This window comes from Filicampus tigris, chromosome 5, assembly GCF_054856515.1.
Source record: "Filicampus tigris isolate MCC_2025a chromosome 5, RoL_Ftig_1.0, whole genome shotgun sequence".
In the NCBI taxonomy this organism is placed as follows: Eukaryota; Metazoa; Chordata; class Actinopteri; order Syngnathiformes; family Syngnathidae; genus Filicampus; species Filicampus tigris.
In genome coordinates this window covers 8,735,931-8,757,330 of record NC_141221.1, presented here as the reverse complement: position 1 = coordinate 8,757,330, position 21,400 = coordinate 8,735,931, and the positions used below count along the sequence as shown (strand labels likewise).

The following is a 21,400-nucleotide window of genomic DNA, read 5'->3' as shown; positions in this document are numbered from 1 at the left end:
ACAGAAGTGGGTTTTCCTTGTAATTGTCCCTTAACCAGGTCAAGTACCGACTGACGTGTTGTGTTGGGTTATTTTAAAAGGCAGGACCACTGTTCTCTTCTGCGATACCACAATTGCCTTTATTAACTGCCTGCCATCGCGCGCATTTTTTCATGATTGTTGCAGTCTAAAATGCCTGATTTTGTGGGCAATTTTCCTAAAGGTGCAATAAAAGATGCGATAAAACTTGCCATTTTTTTTTTTTTTTGCTCAAAATCTTATTTGTTTACAATCAAGCAAACTTCCAAATCGTCACTGTCATGTGAAAAACACTTATCTCCATTTTTTTTTTCATTTTCTTATTTTCACATGAATGGTGTTTCCGCGTTAATGTGAAAATTAAAAAAAAAAAAAGTTTCCAAAATTGGAGAAAAATGTTTTTCACAGCGACGAAATGTTAAGCGGATTTTTACAAAAGACGTTTCAAAAAGCAACAGATACTTACACGTGTGTGTATTCTTTATTGAAAAAGAATATTTAGCACCTGCGATTGGCTACCAACCAATTCAGGGTGTCCCCCGCCTAATGCCTGAAGACAGCTGGGATGGGCTCCAGCGCGCCCCGCGACCCTTGTGAGGATAAACAAATTGGATAATGGATGGATAGATATTTAGCACACATCGCTTAGCATCCGAAGTTGAATCAAATACGACGGCAACAGTCTTTTTTCTCAATTTGGCTCCTGGGCGCTTCTTCATTCTGGTAGACTGCAGCTAAATATTTTTTGAAGCTGATGATAAGCCAGAATGGCTCCTCCATTGATGACTTTCTCTCTCGGGGACCTTCTCGTAGCTGGGTGGTCACGAGCAGACAGTGGGATGTTGATAGCTTCACAGACAAGAAAGCGAAAAACCTTTAGCACTCTTAGATTTTTTTTCCCCAACTGTGTGCCTTGATAAAATGTAGTATCACATCATCAGCCTGCACTGTGAAATAACTACAGGTGGGCAATATATCACATTTTCAAAACAATTTGCGAATGTTGTTAGGAGCACGTGACAACATGTAATAGTACATTTACAATCATTTTTAGTGTGATTATAATCAAGTAAGATTTGGACATGTCCGTTTATTTTAATGGGGAAAGATTATTCCAGATACTGGCGAGTTGCGTCATAAGCGTGGTCACAGAACAAATCAAACGCGTACGTCACGGCACCACTGTATCTATAAATACCCCAAACTTAATTTCCAGCGCCCTTCCCTGACGAATCTATTGTTGCCACGCTTGCCTTTGTAAAAACAATATTATGTATGTTGCCATGGGTACAGGCCCTTGCCCATCAGCAACTGAGCACAGTTTGGAGGAAATTAGGGGAGCACAAATTGTTCCATGATGACTTAATTTAGATTGATAAAAAATACATTTGAGATTGGCTGCATGTTGAGAATGTCTACCGATTCATTTGCACGTGTTTATCCTTACGAATGCCGCGGTCTGAGGTGTTTGCTGGTTTAGGAGTGTGTGTGCTGAGGGATACCTCGCAGCAGGCCCGGGTGGGCAGGGGTTTGTGGGCGGGGGGGGGGGGTTGGTCCCTTGGTCCTTGAGGGTGCCGTGATCCCAGCCAACAGATGGTGAAAGACTTCGGACTGAGCGTCATGGGGGTGTCTCTGTGAAAACAAGCATACCCTAAGTAAAAACATAGCAGCAAAAGCAGCGCAGCCATGAATAAAACATGGAGCTGTGACTCCTATTTGACTCCTCCGTGATGGTCTCATTGTGTTTTTTTTTTTGTTGGTTTTTTTTTTTTTTTCCTCTATCTATCGATAAAAGCAACACGATGTTGTTTTTCGACGCAACAATCAGAGCCGACACACTATCAGGTTTACGTTCAGTGGATGCGTTGCTGTGATCTTATGTGGCAAGACAAGAAGAAAGTCTATTTCGAGACGGCTGCTTTGACACCGCGGCGAAACCCGCAGCCACACATGAGAGATGTTGATGTTGCGCCAGCGCAACAGCAGGATGACGTTCTATTCTAATAATAGTTCTCCAACGTTGCAAAAGTCCTTTTTATCCGTGAATACCTTCGATGGAGAAATGTCTATGCAACCGTTTGAATGCCAGGTTTTTGTGATTTTATACATATACCAAAAAAATGAGGCCAAGATAAATGACTTCATCTCATTCATGAATTTTTTACCTTTTGATCTCTTGTAAGTGGGATGTGACTGTGTTCAGAATTAACCAATCGCACTCATCCATCTCAATGGGAGTAAGCACACACCAGTCAGTATTTCGACTGGCTCTGATTGTCCCCAAATAAAGTTCATATGTTCTTTATTTCCTCTTTTTTTTTTTTTTTTTTTCCAGGTATGGTTTTCTTAGCTATTTCGATCCGTTGAAGAGACAAATTGCACTAAAGCCCTAACTTGAACACCGTGGCCTCGTGAAACTGTAACATGAAAGTAAAATTGAAACTGAAGCTGTGGTTTTTAGGAGACAAGAGGGAACGTGACATTTTTGGGGAGATGTCAGGTTAGGAGAGAATTGTATGCAAAGATGCCGCGTGCCCAAACAAGAGAGATGAGATAAAGTTCAGCGCTAACCTTGACCGAGTTTGTTTGTCTTGATAAAATTTGGAGCCATGACTTTTTGTTCATTTTGTTTTCCAAATAGTGTTTTGCTTTTTCTTTTTTTTTTTTTCATTAAAAACATTCTCACGTTTTTGTCTGACTATCTCTGGTTCTAAGGGCCATGAAATGCCAAAGAAAAAAAACAAATCATGTTGAGTTAATGGTGGTAGAAGTATGAGTACGCAGAGTGAGTTGATACACAAACATATGAAATTGAACGGCTACATTGGGATCCGCTGTGACTGAATACCCATCAGACATCATTCGAGTGGCCTGTAGTTTAGTGCGAACATAAGTTGTGCATTGTAACTTTAGCAAAGCCGCCACGCATCACTGACCTCGGCATGCTCAATTAATCGGTTAATTAACTGAGTGCTGGCCAGCTGGGATATGAGGTGTTTAACTCCTCAATGATGAACGCTCTTAAATTGAGGAAGATGAATGGCCCTTTGAAGTACATCCAACCCAGCTAAAGTCTTTGATTAGCTCAAGGCGACCACTTTCATCAAATTTGCACTTCGTCTCTGTGTGACTTGGCCACACGTGCCAGTTGGAAAAGTTCCCTCTTTTTCTCAATCAAATATACGTAAGATGGATTCTCGGATGCGCACTCCTACCGTACACGCGCGCATACTTGTCACAATATTTGGACATTCGCGAGGGAGGCGAAAGCTGCCGTGCGGGAGTTGTAAATGAGCTTGTCACCGGTTAGTAAACACAAGTGAGAGTCACTGTGAAGTTCGCGCATCTGCGCGCTGCTGCGTCACATCCAATGACGCGGGCGGCAACTTCTTTGTTCCCTCGGGCTGAGCAGATGCCTGTCGTGCAAGTGATACTTCACCGGGATGAAAAATTCTTCGCTACATGCGTGACTGCGTGACGCCATTTGGGATGAAGCGCTGGAAGGACTTTATTCCAAACCTCCCAAAGGTTTGCATGATGGCTTTTTGCCAATTCTAGAAAATTTGGGGCATCTTATCCAGTTGATCCAGTTGGCATATAAGAGTCGCCAACCGCCGGGTCAAGGACCGGTACCGGGCCACAAGCCATTTGGTACGGAGCTCTATAAGAGAGAACCAAAAAGTCAGACAGCTAACGCTGAAGTAAATGTACAATTTGAGCTGACTATCTTGTGACAAACGCTCAAGCGTAGCAGCAAAGACCTCATCCTCATGAATCCTTAACTGAAAATCCATCAATAAACAAAAAGAGCGTTAAATAAACAATCAGGAGAGGAGGCGAGGTTGCGGGCCCCTCCACTGGTAGTGCTTTTTACCACGCCACCACAAACAGTTGTGGAAACAGTTTACTCGGGATGGATTACAGACATATTGGTGGTAGGGGTTGGGGGGAAGGGGGGGGTCACCAAAAACTTAAAATTGTTGTCAAGTAGATGAGTGGTACGCTGTACTATTTTCGAGAAATGTGCAGCACTAATAGGATTTTGCTGAAGGAGTTCGTATTTGAGGCGAACGGATTAGCTGCGGTATAATGACGTAGGTGTGATGGGTGGTGTGCCTGTGTGTGTGTTTTGGGGGGGTATGGGGGGGGGGGTAAATACAGCAGGGAATGGCTTGCCTAAGACAAATGTTCTAATTTTAGGAATGAGGACAGGAATACAATTTTAATGAGTAACCTTTTTCCAAATTTTTTTTCTTAGGATGAGGCTTTTGTTTTCCTAGCATTTGGTTTCTTTGAGCGGCACGGTGGTCGACTGGTGAGCGCGTCCGACTCACAGTTCAGAGGTCATGGGTTCAATCTGGCCTCCCTGTGTGGAGTTTTGAATGTTCTCCGCGTGCCTGCGTGGGTTTTCCCCGGTTTCCTCCCACATTCCAAAAACATGCATGGTAGGTTGATTGGACTCTCTAAATTGCCCCTAGGTGTGATTGTGAGTGCCGATGTTTGTCTTTGTGTGCCCTGCGATTGGCTGGCAACCAAATCAGGGTGTCCCCCGCCTACCGCTCGAAGACAGCTGGTATAGGCTCCAGCACGCCCTCGACCCTTTTAAGGAGAAGCGGTATAGATAATGGATGGATGGTTTCTTGATGATCAATTTATCCGTGATCCATCCATCCGTTAGCAGGATGAGACGAAAGAAAAAACTGCTGGAGCAGTATTTTTTTATGCACCGTCTCTAGTCAAAAAGTCGATTTGGGGGGAAAAAAAAATAAAAAGGGTTGTATTATGTAGTTTGTGCAAAGGAGACACTGATTAATGGTAAATATTTTAAAACATATACTGTATGATCGCCTACATGCATTCTTGTTTTCATTTTAAGCACACAAACATTCAGTGGCAAAATGATACATTATTTCCACCATGGCGCTGATTCTTTTGTTTGTTTTTTTGTTTATTGACCTCAAATTGGATATTCATCCCAGGATGTTCCCATTAAGCTTTAGCGAGAATCCACACGTTAAATTCCGATTGTAAATTTGACAGATATCGAACATTTTTCCTCTGTTAAAATAGTTGTTCTGAGGGCATAGTTTCTTCTTTAAACACGCTAGAGACTCTGGATAACCGGAAGACAATGGATGGATGGACATAACTGAACTATGCAAGCAGGTTCAAATAAATTAATAAATACAGCCAATAAAAACATAACCTCCTGTATAAAACCGAGTTCCTAATAACATAAAGTAAATTATTGCTCAGCAAAGCATGGCGACCCGACGAGCAATGAAAAAATGAAAACGATTAAAAAAAAAAAAACCTTCTCCGCCTTCAATTCAATAGTAACTTCTAAGTCGAGCCAGTGTGCTGCTCAAAAGCATAAAGTAATACTTTTATCCCTCTTGACCCATTAAAAAGTGAGCGTCTCATCTATCCAAATGGTTTTATCATCTAACTTTTGCCAGGTTAGGAAAAGCTGTGTGCTCGTGTTTTCAAAAGGAAGAAAAAAATCATTTTCCAAGGCTGCCAGGCATAAAACCCCGCAGCCGGTTGCCACGTACTAGAAATGAATGTAAAAAAAAAAAAAAAAAAAAAAAAAAAGATATGCTGAATTATAACAGAAACGAACACTGTTTTTCTTTGAGAGTAAGTGCACTTAAAGCCAATTACAGACATTAGGGAAAATTGTGTTCTTTGCTGATAAGAAGCACTTTAACAGTAGGTGCACTCAAAGAACACTGGACACTTGGAATATCAATTCAGAGAATAAGTACACTCTTTTATTAATGATACATTCACGACTGGAGTGTGTGAATGGAGTTGTGTGTTGCAGAAAGCCATTGAAAACTGGGATAATAATATAGTCAGTGTCTTTCAATCAGTCACTTCGACCCAAATTCTGCCCGTACGGGAACTGCCTGTGGTGTTCAAATAAATAATGAAGACACAAGATGTATCACTTGAATCTTGATTTGACAAATAAATCTTTGTAATTTGTGGACTAGACCTTGTCTGTTACATATATACTGATAATCTGGCCTGATTTGAGAATGTGTCCTCTTTTCTGACTAAAGTCAGCAGAGGCCTGACTATTAGATGTCTGTAAAATATTATCCTGAGGTTTGGGGTGTGTTACGAGTGATTTTTTTTTTTCTCTCCACTCTGCTCGAAAATCGATCAGGGCCCACAGTCGCAAATGTTAAAAAGTGTTCAATATTTACGATCCCAGAAATAGAATTAGGGCCATGTTTTCTTCTTTTTTTGTTTTCTTTTTTTTTTCTTACAGTAAAGCTTCTTAAAATCAAGCAGAGTACACACATGCCGATAATCAGGCAGAATTTGAGATTTTTTGTTTTCTGCCATTTTGATCCAAATTTTTTGGGGGGGGCGAGAAACTGCCGGTTTATCGTGATATTTTTCAATTACCGGTAGTTTTTCAAGTATACTTACTATCATGCCCTTGCAAGTGGGAAAGGAGAGCCGCAAAAGATCTCAGCTTTTCACTTTACCTCCCCCATGTTATAACAATCAACGGAGAGTGAACGTTTGGCCTGAAAGCTATTAAACGGGTGACTACTATATTTTAGCTTGCTCCTTTCCACCACATTTTTGCAAGCACAGCACAGAACATCTTGCCTGGTTGACTACTTTGAGTGTTTTGCACCAAAGAAAACGGGTAACTCAAAACACGTATGTGTGTATTGCAGACCGGAGTAAAATGGCCTACTTTCGGTCACTACTTTTGGTGCCACAAGAAGACTGGAGTGTTTATCTTTCAAGAGAGCAACGAACGTACGGCGCTGAGCCCATAACGATGGTAGTAATGTTAACGAGCTTGTGGGCAATCCCGCTGCAGGATATCGGCGAGGTGGCGAAATAAGGAGAGACAAGCTAAATCAGAAACGTAACGAGGGCCTACTGATGTGCGTGCATCGCGTCCGTATCGGCGCGAAAGTGGCCGGCGCTTCTAATGGGCCTCGTCTGTTTTCTTAATCAGCCCGAAATGAGTCGCTCTCAGCCGACACCTGCCGCACGCTCCTCCGGGACGCGCTCGAACTTCAGTATTATTGCCCGTGAAATAAACCTGAAATGACACGCGGATGAAGGTCTTGCTACTCTGGGTCATCTCTGACAACGGGTGGCATGTGTTCATCATTTGCGGAGGGAATTATTTTTAATCTACTGTTTCGAGTCTGTAAGATTTCCAGAAAAATGAGAAGTATAAGAGTGACGGTAATTTACCGCAATTAGAGGCGCTACCCTACTATCCAACGTTAATTAGGTGGGATTAGAAATATTTGGACATACAAACAGACTGGCATGTTGGTTAAACTATTGTTCATAATACTTCCACTAGTCCGAATTAAAACAGGATTAGTTAAAATATTGTTCATTATACTTTCACTAGAGCAAATCAGATCATGATTGGCCCTCTAGGCCACAGGTGTCAAACTCAAGGCCCGGGGGCCAGATCCGGCCCGCGACATCATTTTATGTGGCCCGCCAAGATAAATTAGGTGTGTTGACTTGACGAGTTTTTTTAAATGATCTTCACTGTGAACACAACATATTCAATATTTCAAGTATTTCTAACCAATCCTTCCTTTAAAATACATCGAAAAATAGTTGAACAAACTATTTACTGGCGTCTGATTTCAAAAATAGTGATCCGTCAATTAATTGTGCATAAGGCGATCATACATTCATACATTTACACGGGTTAACAGTCGTAACGGCCCTCCGACTGACATCAGAACTACGATGCGGCCCGCGCCAAAAATGAGTTTGACACACCTGCTCTAGGCAATAAAGGCAAAATGTTAAGAGCCTCCAGGGGGCGCCACAAACTCGGGAAACCCTGCGCCGTGTATAAACAGACTTGCTCGACAGGCGCCATTTTGCAGCCCAGTCCGTATGACAGTACACACACACACACACCTTATCCAGTCTTTACTTATTTTTCCGATTAGAACAAAAGGGGATGGGAGTCATACAGCGCCATGGACTGCGTCATACAAGCAGAAGATCGACGCCCACACAGGTGTTTTTTTCGTTCGGGAAGACCGAGAACAAATAGTGGGTCTTGAGAGGATGAGTGACCTCAAAATTAGTAAATTACCGGTGCAAACATTTAAAAAATAATCCAAATTAAATTAGGCTTTTCAAGCGCTGATCTCAAAATGACTTTGAAGAAAAAAAGGCTGTAGTGCCGGACGCTCCAGTCCTTCGACAGCTTTGTCTACTAAAACTGAACGTTGAGCCTGGAAGAACCACAACACACTCTTTATGAAATGGCTGAAATAATAGTCGTTTTCCTTGATAGGTGGACAAACTTGAAAAAAGACTGCTGGAAAGCATTACACGAGGGGGTTATGTGGTGCCCGAGGGACAATCGAATTTGTTGTGGCTCCTATGCCTTATCGATTGATGTTTATTCATTTATTCAGAATAAGGGAAAATAAATTTACATCACAAAGATGGGAGTTGTCATTCGCTTTCCAACCATGCTTCCTACCCATACTTTCCATCGCAAAGCGTCCAGGGAAATCTGCGGAGCTTCACACCTTTGCCACTTCACATGCGACGTCCCGCATGTGCCTATTTTTCACAGTATTTGTTCAAAAAAAATGTTGAAAGATTCATGAAAAGACATTGAATTCTACACCAGCAACAATGAGCGAAGAGCTGCAAGATGGCGCCCGGGGAATCATGTGACCGCTTACGGCCAATCAGCTGCGAAGCGACAAGATGTTATGATAAGTTCTTTTTTTTTTTAGATTAAAATTAGTCATTCTTAAAATGGAAAATATAATGTAGATTCAAATGTAAATCAGTTCACCATTCATATCAATTCAAATGATAATACCAAATAAGTCCCCCCCACTCCCTCTCCCTCCTCCGGCTGCCCTCTCACTCTCTGCTCATATGACACCAGACAACTTTGTAAATGTGTCAAAATGACCTAAATTGTCCAAAGCACAGGGAAGGAAAAAAGAAGAGGAGGAAAAATCTGTGAAATAAAGAGGTAAAAATACAGAAGTATAATGATCAGCTGTCAGAGATGGGTAGTAAAGAGTTACATTTACTCCGTTACATTTACTCGAGTACGTTTTGGGAAATTTTGTACTTCTAGGAGTAGTTTTGAATCACTATACGAAACTGTACTCTTACTTCGCTACATTAGGCTACATTGAACCCGTTACTTAAATCCCCTCCGCGTACGTACGCGTCTCTCTCTCTCTCTCTCTCTCTCTCTCTCTCTCTCTCTCTCTCTCTCTCTCTCTCTCTCTCTCTCTCTCTCTCTCTCTCTCTCTCTCTCTCTCTCTCTCTCTCTCTCTCTCTGTCTCTCTCTCTCTCTCTCTCTCTCTCTCTCTCTCTCAGTGAAAAGGCGCATTTATTTTGTCAGAGACCTGCGCCAGGCTGTACCATGTGACTGTGTTTCGCCAATCAAACGTAGCCGAATGGCAGTCTCGTCACGTGATCATATTCAACTTCAGCTGCGGGAAAGAGTTGTTTTCGGATGAAAGGGATCGAAAATGTCACGCAGCAAAGCCGACTATGCAGACGCAGAAGAGGAGGGACACCCCTGGCCTCACATCGAAAGCATATTTCTATTCTTTCGTTAAATGTAATTCATTTTATTGATTGGATGGACTTTAATTTGCCTGAAGATTATTTTGTATTTTCGTCTGATTGAATGGTTGTTTTTAGTCGAAAAAATAAATGAGACGTTGCTACAGTTACTCGGTACTTGGGTAGTTTTTTCACCAAGTACGTTTTTACTTTTACTCAAGTAATTATTTGGATGACTACTTTTTACTTCTACTTGAGTCATATTATTGTGAAGTAACAGTAATTTTACTGGAGTACAATTTTTGGCTACTCGACGCACCTCTACCAGCTGTTCTGCGTCACTTATTTGTTCTGTTGATAATTTGTGTCTAAGCAATTAGCCTCAATGTGGTATGCTAAGCAGTAAATGGCCAGTTGTAGGCCTATATTTCTGAAGCTGGGCGGCGTGGCAGGGTCTTAACTGTTATGGATCATTCATTTGTAGTAAAGATTAAAACCTCAGGTATTGTCTAATTAGAATTGGGCACTTGGACCTGCAGTGTGATTTCCTCCTTTAGTTTTGGACATGCTCCTAGCCTTGGGTAAAAAAAGATTTGGATTTGTCAAAACCCAAAACAATGACAACACGCTTCATTTTGGAATCCTCTCCCAATCTCCAACATCTGAACACACCGAACCTCGAGTAACAGACGGGGATGAAGTCGGGAAAATGCATGAGCATATAGACAAGCCATCAAGGACAGAGGGTGGAAAGTAGCACAGAGGAGGGAGCAAAGCATGAAAGGATGACGGGACGGAGGAGGAAGGTGATTTGTGGTAGCCGTGCCAGCTGTGTTGAGACTGTTTACGCAACAAGCCGCTGCTCAAAACAACAACACCTTGCGGAGGAGGCCCAAGACATAACATCTGCAAGGAGAGATGGTGGAAAAACACAGATGGATGCCCATTGCTACAGCCATTTTCTCATAGCTCCTATCCTATTCAGAGTCACTGGTGAGCTGGAGCCAGCAGACTTTGCGACGTATGCATTAAGTGTTGATGGTCGACTCACATTAGACATCATGGCTACTAGCTGCCATCTGCAACATGGCGCGAGCCGCTAATCGCACTGAGGGTGTGTCGGCCGGCTTGTGACGACATCGGCTAAGCGCAGGGCTGTAGCTAGTCATTTGGGGCCCAAAGTAAACACAAAACCCTTGCCGAAATCTGCTCCAAAATTTTACATCGTGATGTGTAACGTTGAGATTTTGCAAGATATTTGTTTTGTTTTGTTACAGTACAGTAACTTAAACAAGAATTCAACAAACTATTATCGTGGGCTTCTGATTTCAACACTAGCTAGCCATTGGCCCAATGAGAGAAGCCGTAACTACATAGTGGCTTGCGAAAAAAAAAAAAAAAAAAGTGTGACACCCCTGGTTTAATACAACCCTGTCCCTGGGATTTACCTGCAAGAAAAATGCTCCTCAAAATTACTTAACTGCTCCTCAAAAAAGTCAATGATTAGCAATTCTTCTCCTAAAAAAAAGTTATATCGTGCCTTTTAATTAATGTCCGATTGATACATACAATAGATGTCACAGTCATGTTACTTAAAGGGAAAATCAACCCAAACATATTTTTTTCAACAATATGTTCCCAGCAGGCCCACTAGTTGAAACATGGCATTCTGATTAATATATGTGATGATATGAATTAAGCAGCAAAATCCACCCCTTTTTAGCTATCCTAGGGGCGGCCATTTTGTCATTTCTGTCGACTGAAAATGACCTTCCAATTGCTCAGGGATTGACCGATCACGGTTCAGCTTCAGAAAACAGGTCAGCTGTGATTGGTCGTTACCTGAGCCCTGAGCAGTTGTGATGTCATTTTCAGGCGACACAATTGACAAAATGGCCGCCCCCGGAGATGGCTAAAAAATTAACTCAAACGCAAAACTTATCAGAATGCCTCGTTTCAACTATTGGGCTTGCATAGAACATATTCATGAAAAAAATATGTTTGGGTTGACTTCCCCATCAGGACACCTGAAAACAATATCTATTCGTGAAAAACTGCACATCTATATGTTTCGTCCTCGGGATCCCATACGGATCCTAACCACCACCAATCTGAATTCATCTCAATTAAAAAGTAAACAACCGAGCACAAAAGTACACCCGGCAGCTGAGACAAAAGAAAAGGAGAGACACGACAGAAGAAAGTGAAGTGCTGTCACACATAGCGAGGCTCGTGAACGAGGAGGGAGGACGATGAGCGAGCGAGGCAGAGCCAGAGGGAGAGTGGCCACAGAGACAGATATTAGTGCGGGCTGACAGGGCTGTCGTGTCTTGGCAGTGCCAGCTCCACTCCGGAGACGTCTTCCGCAGACACAGACTCTCCTCACAAGCAGCACAGAAAAGAGAGAGCGTCCGCAGAGAGGCGCGCTGGTGGCCGCGTCAAAATATTTCTACCACCAAAGTTGCAAGAAAGACAGTTTTTGAGATGAAAAATGAATTGAACTCAAACTATGATGGTTGTCTGACGGCAATGAAAATCCATCATGTGAATTATATAATTAAATATATAATTATAACTACTTTCTTTCATTTTATTTTTCCCAAATTACTGCATTTTTTTCACATGATTTCAAGTATCTTTGTTAATATATTCATGCCAGTGACGTATACGGTCAGACAGAAAAATGAAATGTTCTTCCATTAGACAGTAAAAGGGCCAATGAAACTGTTGCCATTCATACAACAAAATATAACTTTGTGTTCAAATTTATGAATAAAATTAGATGAGCTATTATCGCACACACTGTATACTTTTTGCAAAAATCTGGTGATGTGTCTTGAAATTGTTCTGATGTGAAATACTGAATGTCCCTTGGCTCAATAAAGGATTGGGGAAAATAACCATTAAAATTAGTACATACAGGGAATTCTCTTTGAGAAATGACTCCCAGTAATTTGATTCCTAGGAATCATTTGTTTGATTGCCTAATGATTCCAGGTATTCCCCCCCAAAGAAATCAAAACAACAAACCAATCAGTGCTTTGACTGGGCCTTGGCCGCTGGTGAGGCCATTTCTCAACCGTTTAAAGCGCCTCCTTCTTGGCCGTGATTGGGCTCGGGTCACGGTGAGAATGATGGAAGATCGAGGAGGAAAAAGAAAAATCTAACTGTTGCAAAATGGCCGTTACCAGAGGCTCCCTTAAAAAGAGAGCTTCGACTACCGAGTGGAAGGTATTTTGCAAAATCAGGACAAATATGTTCTTTTTTACAGACCAATACAGAACCGTAAATATTCCCAAAATGTTAGTTGCCAAAGTGTCATTTATTAGGAAACTAAAATCGATACCTGGTGGATTAAAAGTCAGCAGATATCCTGACACGAATAACGAAAGTTAGAAGCTCTTATTCGACTGTTCTCGGTCTCAGTGTTGGAAGTTGTTGCATCAAGTTGAGCTTTTGAACCCAAATATTTTATTTGGCCTGGACCAATACCAACGGAGCAGAACAATTTCCTGAGGCACTCTGATATCTTGTAAGTTTCGCAAAAACTGCATCACACATTTTTAGTCTGAGAAGTCAACTCATTTTGATCAATTCCCATCTCCCGCCAATCAATCGCATAGCCATTCACGCTCCCATCCACACCATCACCGAGTGAGAACTGAACTCATACTGCCTGCAGGAAAGTCAAGCGAGTGAACCACTACATCGCGAGTGACTTGCACCCAAAAAAAAAAAAAAAAAAAAAAATCCAATCTATTTTAATAGGGCACTTCAGGCTTTAGCTGAACCAAGGTCGCCTCAATTGTGACGCGAGATCAAAACCGCGGCACTACTTGTTTATCCCGCAATCAGCCAAATTGGCCAAACAAGACGGCTGGCAAAGAGATGAAAAGATGACACACAGAGAAAATGTCGGGGATGGGAATGAAGCGAACTATGCAAATCATGCATCGGGTCTGGCAGCTTCCAACCGGCACCGCAGTGGAAAACCAGAGCAAAACAGGCTGGGTGCCCAGCTCTGCCACCCGTGCAATGGGGAGCCACTCGTTGACAGTCACTCTCTATTTTGACTTGTTTGTGCCAACTAGGCAGGGCGCGGATGCGCAACATGGGAGGGCAGGACGACAAAAATGACGCTTGAGATGGTTGGAAAGTTGAGGAGGAGCACAGACCAGAAGTATAAAAGAAGAGTGGAACAGTCACTGTTGAAACGGGTCACCATAAATCAAGTGGAACGGCAAGACAATGCGAGAGAAGTGCGCGCGTGTGTGTGTGTGTGTTTGTGTATTCTACATCTTAAACAAGGACAAAGTTCAACGCTAGACATTTTGTGCCCGCTTTAGCCAATTAATGTGTCAATATGCGCAATATGGTCCATTTGAGGTAAATATTGTCACCTGTGCGTGAGGGTCTGTGCGGACCCAAAACTCCTGGCATAAACTGTACCAAACATTACAACAAATACATTACAGCTCCCGGTCTGATGTAATCTTTATATTCCTTTAAATTTGAATTATAATGAGTTGAGTTGAGTATTACTGTTCTGACGTTTTTTCCAGCAAGAATTTTGGTATACACCGTTTAACGTATCCACGCACGAGGTATCAAAAGCTGCGTCTCGACCCAACTCGGAATTTTTAAATTTCAGAATTACCAGAAAATCAGGTAAACAAGGTGACGCTTGTAAAGCGCTAGCTGCATGTCAGAAAATTCTTTCTAAAAAAATCTCAGATTAATTTGTCACCATGGCCGCAATGTTTCCTCAATTCGCATCATATTTGGACATTTTGTAGTCACAAGTGTCTTCTTTCTTTCCGGGTTGCAAAAATGTTATTTGTACATTTCATTTGACTTGAAGTGAGCCAAAGTCACAAAACAGCTCCATTGACCACAATGCTAATTTTACCACCTTTTCCTGATTTTTTTTTTAGATTTACTGGATTTGAAACCTGCTCATCTACATGGTATTTAAATCTTAAATCCAATTAAAAAAATGACAACATGCTCACTTTCCCCAAACAATTGCCCCGCTAATGAGACCTTTGTGGAATCAGTATCTTGAGGTGGCCAAGGCTATCTCATTTTGTTGTTGTTGTTTTTGGGGGGGGGGGGTGACTAGAACAGAAAAATGGGCATTTCCATTCATTTCAATGCGGAAAGATGATTGGCAATAAGGAACAAATTCTCAAGTTGAATCCCAAGGCACCACTGTACTCTTACGCCAGAATCAAAGGCTGTTTATGTGGCTAACGCACTTTATTGGCCTGTGCTCTTGTGATTTTTAAAGGCTAGTCTGCTTATGCTGCTTATTTTATTACTGCGGCTGATCCGCAATAGGAAGCGTAATGCCAGGACGGATTAGAATCAACCCTTGCTTCACTGCGCTGTGCGTTTGTGCACGTCTGCGTGCATGTACCCACTCATTTAGTCACATACAATGTTCAACATCAACGAGTACAGTGAAAAGTATGCGTTGAATCCATTTCCCTGAGAATTTTCGATGATTATCGGACTCACTCGAGTTTGAATAATTAACATCATTTTGACATGAAATATTGATTCCAAAAAACGGAAGGCAAGGCTCGCTAACAAATCTGTTGGGGTGTGCTCATGTATGTTAAGCACTGTATCTGGTGGGTCCAGCAAACGAAGGGAGCGAGGAGACCGTTTACATTTCAGGGCAGACAGAAAAGTAAACTCACTGGAGAGCGCAAAGAGGAGTTATAATAACTCCCACCCGGAGGGAGGCTGTGATCCTGGAGCTGGAGAAGGCCGGCAAGCAGCTTTATGGGGGCTGAGGGAAAGCGTCCTCATCTGTTAGCGGCGGGGTCAAGCGGCGCTCATGGCTGGGACGAGCAGATAGGGACGTTTGGGAAAGGGATAAAAGAGGGGGAAAGTTTCAGCGGCGAACCAGGTGGCTCACTTCGTTTCAGTTGCGTGCGACTCCATTGACGCGAGTAAATGTCAGAAACACACAGGGAAGACTCTAATTTAAACTTTTTTCTTTTTTTTTTTTTCGCTCTGTGTTTTGCAGCAAAAGCCGTCACCGCAAACACCATGATTGAAAGTCATGTGTCAAAGGGCTCCGTTTAAGATGGAAAACCACAAAGAATAAAAGCTGACTTGTCATTTTTGTTAGAAGACAAAAAAGGGATATTTGAAGTGGCTGCTGGAAACAAATGTTGGTTTAAGAATGATATGTGAGCATGTGAGCAATATAAGCAATCAAATCAGTAATAAACGCGATGCCATTAAAATGCAGTCACGCAATGTGTGTGGTTTACATTTTCCAACGAGATAAGTTATAGTCCGTTTAAATAGGATGAAGCCTTCTAAATTACATAGAGGAATCCCCTGCATACTTGTGGTTTATAAATCACAAATTCACCTCTGTGCTTTTTTCTGTCTAAATACAAACATGTCAGGGAAGTATGTTGAAATGATGCTTTGCATGTTGGGGAGGAGCTAATTTTAGCCCGTGTTGTTAGCGGAAGTTACAGAGAGTCGTCACCACATGAATGTACATGCACAGTGGCATTTATTTGTAAGAATAGTTTGAAATGGTATTAAACTGTTTTGGAATTGAAGTTTGTAGTACGCAGTATAATATACTATATAATATACCAGCAAATAACCATATACTGAGTATATGGTTATTTGCTGGTGATAGGAATCGAGCTTTGCCGCCTGTATATCCACAGTGGATATAAAATAAACTACAAACAGCTGTTCAAATGTCCAGTTTTTGTTTTATAATGCGAGACCAAGATTTGCACGATTAATGTGACCTATAACTGGTTCAACTTTTTCGGAGGAGAAGGTAAGTATAAAAAAACAAATGCGGCGTCGGCCATTGGTACAAGCGTCTGTTTGGTGTGTCCCGCAACGTCGTAAGGTCAAGAACTAGATCAACTTTGCTCATTTTTCACATCTCCTCTTTGGACAGAAGAGCTGAAAAAAAATAATAAAAAGACCGCCGACATTGAGGCAAGCTATGGAAACCTATTGAGACATCGCTGGTTATACCAGTTGGGGTTTATTTTCATACTTATTTTCATACAGAAACCATTTGTAATGGTTTGGTAATAATACTAACTCCGATAGCATGAAGGGGGGAGGGGTGGACTACTTCTCACGCATGCGCAAACGGTCCGGAGTGGTTGGAGTCTCCGTCAGCTTTTGCAATGCGTTCCGACGTGCCGACTCCTAGGCCGACGCGACAGTTGGCCACGACGGCCGACGGCGGATTGATGTGTAGAGGCCTTAATAACAGGCAATAATGTTGCATAAATAAATACTGACCTTATAACGATAAATAATAATGCTCAGTTTTGACTGACACTCAGAGTGGTATCCATGTAATGATATATTTATTATTGTGATTTTTTTTTTTTTTTTTGGTCCCCACAAGTCATGTTTTGGTTATCCGCTTTCACACTAAAGGGCAAAACACACACACACTCAAATTGCAGGTCTTGACCACTGCAAATTGCAACCACAATCAAATCAAACAGAGCATTATTATCAATGACAGAATTTTGGATAAAGCTCCTGTGTATCTCATTAATTGGTGCAAGTACAGCTAACGTGGCGGCCTCTACCAAAAGAGGCATCATGGCTTCAATCTGTGGACAAGTACAACATTGCAGATTCCCTAACAATTGAACATCCCAAGTCTTAATGGCAAAGTGCTTCCCAACAAGTACATGGCGCCCATAGGTCATGTACACTAACATAGCAGCAGTTTTTACAGCGCAATTTCGACCACAAAATTGAACCATTTCACCGAATCTACCCCCAGCCCCCCCCCCCCCCCCAACCCCACACCACGACACTCAGCTTCCATACAGACACTCAAATTGTGCAGCGTTTTCACCTTGTGGACTTGGGCTTACTTTGAAATGCAAATGCGGCGCCCATGACCGCGTTCAAGCAGCACTCAACAAGCACGGCACTCTGAAGGAACGGAGGAGGACTTCAAATTGGAGGAGGCGTCCTATTTTCTCACACTCTGCGCTGTCAAAATGGAGGCCGCGCTAGTATTGCTTTCTCATTTGTATCCTTTTAGCCAGGAACACAAAAAAAGACGCTTCTCGCATGGTGGATTACAAACGTTCCAGCACTACATGGGACAAAAATATCGGAAAAGATGGCCATTACACCAAGACTCATCCAACCTAAAGACGAGCATAATCATCAACTAACCGATCAGACTTTCGTCTGCCTGAAGCCCCTTTAGTACTTTTTATTCTATATCAAACACTAAAGAGACACAATATTCCCAATTAGCTGCTCCGTCAGTAACAGAATGCAAGTACTTTAGTTTGCCTCCTCATCATCACAGCTCTGACAAGCAGAACTCACCCGACATTGTCTCACCGTTTCATCTCCATGTGATTATGTGAGCGAGGCTCGCTGTTGTCTCTGCCCGTCCATCTGTTCGCCACGCTGCCGAGCTGCGATGCTCCAACTGACTACTGCAGGTGTTCGGAGACAGAAAGTGGCAATTTGCGCTTGGTGGGCACATTCAGGGTACAAGTGAATGAGGACATGCAGATACTGACTACAGTGGTGCCTCGAGATACAAGTTTAGTTTGTTTCATAATTACTTAAAATGCACATCTCAAATCATCTTTCTACATGAAATGAATAGAAATGCCATTAATATGTTCCAGCCACACCCCCCAAAAAACAACCAAAAAGTTTGCAGTATTTTTAAATAAAACTAATAGCACTATATAATATTGTACTTTGTGTGAAAAGAAATAAACTACATACAGTGATGATATAATTAAATAGAATGTACAGAAACAGTAATATTGGTCATTATTTGTAGGGGATAAAGAATATATGCCTGTGAGTATTGTTATATCATCTGTTCATATCATGTATACCATACCTCCACCATTTGTGTTCAAACAGTCATTGCAACACTTTTGGTTCTAAACCACATTTTCAAAACTTTAATATTTTCAGACTTTACCAAGACAAAAATGTGGTTGTTATGAAATCACAATGTGTAATTCTCCATGTTTTATGTTTAGTAAACCTCAAATAGTTGTGGCATTAAACAGCTTAAAGCCTCTTTTTGAAAGAATTGTTTAGTTGTGCTCGTATCTGAAATTTTTGCTCACCACAGAAGCAAAAAAAAAAAAAAAAAAAATGGCCCAACAACATTTTTTTTTTCAAAACCTCATAAGTCAGGCACCACTGTATTTGGAATGTCTTATTGATCCTAATGTGAGTTGAGACACTCACCTGTCTGCAGGAGCTGAAGGTCAGGAAAGTGGAATTAATGAGTTCGTGAGTGAGTAGGGAACTGGAAATTGGCATGATGGTGTGGGAAGCAAGGTTATTTTAGTTCATGAAAAAAATATTCAAAACGAAAATTGAAAAAACATTTTCGTTAACAAAATAAAATAAAAACGAAAATGCTTTTTAAAAAAAAAAAAAAACTGAAACGACATTTTACGTTTATAAAACTAATTAAAACTATAATTATAGCGAAAATGTACTTTGTTTTCGTCTTTGGCAATTAATTTTATACACAAGCCTTTGGGGTTGATGTTACTAATTTCAATATTAATGGATGGCCGTTAGCTGGAAGAAGAAAAGGTGGAACATTCGTCTGAGAGTTGTAGTCCTCTTGATATGTGTCGCACAGAAGCCATTTTCTCAAGATGAGATGAGATTGCGTGTGGTTTTTGCTCGAATGGCTCCCTACCTTTTAACTCAGACCGAAACACAACACCAAGTAAAAGTGCTTTCGTTTTTTTTTTGTTTTTTGTTTTGCTTCATACATGAAAAAAATATATACAGTATATGAAAAAAAAAATTGTACACTGTACACCCACACCAAGGTTTTATACTTCTCAACAGGAATTGAAGCCACAAATCCACTTTAGAAGTTGGCAACTTAGCAAACAAGGCATCCTAGATTTATTTAATTAGGGTGCATGCACGCATCTAATTTTAGAAGCTGTTTTTCATTGCACTTATTGTAATTCAAAGTCTGTGGACTGTTAAACTGTACCCTGTATTATCAAAATGTTTTAAAAATAATACTTTTGTTAAATTTATTCTACACAATATACTTACCATGGTGTTTTTTAAACCCTGCGCACAAGTAAAGCAATTAAAAAAAAAACTAATACTAAAACCAAACTAAAACTTTTTGAAAAAACTAAAACTACTAAAAACTAACAAAGCCGCATTGAAAAACTAATTAAAACTAACTAAATAATTTTTTTTTTTTTAAACTCAAAACAAAATAAAAACAAACTATAATTAAAATTCCAAAGCTATATTAACCCTGGTTGGATGTTAAATTGTTTGTAAAAATTTAAATGTACTCATTCGCGAACACATGCGCGCAACCTTCCAGAACTTCCAGTTGGTTAATGGGAAATAACCAACCTTCATAAAACAACAGCATCACCTCCACATCTGATTTTACTCTCTTTGTTGCAAAATGACTTTATTTGCCTTTCAAATTATACTATGACATTGATTTCCTTTTAATATTTGAATATCCTTTTTCCCAGATGACTAGTGACGGCGCAAATACAGTGAAACACACAAATGACGAGCACAAGGGAACACGTTGAAGAATTGTTTTATTGACAAAACATCTGAATTTACATTTCAGCTATGAAAATATGGCACACAATCACATTTATCATATCTTCAACGAAGAAGAAAAGGTGTGTTGCATTCAAGGCCTTTCTTGTTTTCCATACAAATCTCTTTTAAGCTGTCAGCAAGACACTAACTAAAGTGTGTGTGTGTGTGTGTGTGTGTGTGTGTGTGTGTGTGTGTTTGCGGCTGAGGTTTACAATGATCAGGTCAGTGAATCCAGTTGGCCTTGCACAATTTCAAGCTGGAAGAAAGGCGAGGTTGAGTAAGCGGGGCGCTCACATGCGTCTCACACACGCGCACACACACATAAACAGTATATACACTGACCTTGTTGTAGAACTCAAGCAACTCCTGGTGGTTAAACTCAACAAAGACGTTTTCCCCAGCCTTGGGAGAGAGGAAGGACACAGAGCGGACACTCAACTAAAAGATATTATAAGTAATAAGTCATACGTTTGGACGATCTTCGGCGGTCTTCTGGCGCTTTCCATAAAACCCCTCATTTATTATTACTGCACTCTGGTCAACATGTGCTTGCCTCCAACCCGTCATCTATCAGTGTGATTAAAAATACACGGACGGCAGAGCCAAAGCCGTTGCGTTTGCGCATCGTTTCTGCTGGCGGTTTAAAAATATCAGAGGCACTTAGAGTAGCGCATGGGAAAAAGTATGTTGTTGTTTTTTTTTTAACCCTTAACATGGATATAAAAAGTGTACACACCCCTGTTCGAACACAAGGTGTTACATCAAAATTGAGGGATGAATCATTTCAAAAACATGTGCCAGCATTAAGGTGACCCACAACCTGCTCAATCCAATTGAAGGATGAACTATTTTAGAGAGGTTACGTTAAAATAAACAACTGAGATAATGTGATTGCATAATGCGTGTGCGTACCCAGTTATGACTAAGGACACGGCTATGTTCAAAAGTGATTTTTCTCAGAAATGAGTTGTTATTATTATACTGCAGACAGTCACACACACAAAAAAAGGGGCGACCATCGGTGAAGTGTAATCATCACACCATCAGAATTGAAGGCTGAACAAAAAAAAAAAAAAAAAATCCACCACCGGGAACATCATAAATGTGACACGCTCTTTATCATTCTTGTCAAAGGAGTTTGAAAAATGTGAATAGTATAGTACAGATTGTGAGTGGCTGTCTTGAAGCC

General features: G+C 41.1%; 1 protein-coding gene and 1 long non-coding RNA gene across 2 annotated transcripts in view; both read right to left on the bottom strand.

Annotated features, from left to right (window-relative positions):
* Nucleotides 1–477: 477 nt before the first annotated feature.
* On the bottom strand, nucleotides 478–18,145 carry LOC147147156 (uncharacterized). Its single transcript, XR_015086938.1, has 3 exons — nucleotides 17,968–18,145; nucleotides 1,521–1,650; nucleotides 478–867 (listed from the first exon to the last, which is right to left on the bottom strand). It is a non-coding gene; the product is annotated as an uncharacterized LOC147147156 (long non-coding RNA).
* Nucleotides 18,146–20,187: 2,042 nt separating this feature from the next.
* The window catches only part of commd10 (COMM domain containing 10), a 46,549-nt gene continuing 45,336 nt past the window's right edge, over nucleotides 20,188–21,400 (bottom strand). Inside the window, exons 6-7 of the mRNA XM_086031016.1 lie at nucleotides 20,554–20,613; nucleotides 20,188–20,467 (exon numbers count right to left, since the gene is read on the bottom strand). Of these exons, the coding sequence (XP_085887142.1) occupies nucleotides 20,429–20,467; nucleotides 20,554–20,613 (99 nt within the window). The 3' untranslated portion in view covers nucleotides 20,188–20,428. The remainder of the gene's footprint in view (nucleotides 20,468–20,553; nucleotides 20,614–21,400) is intronic.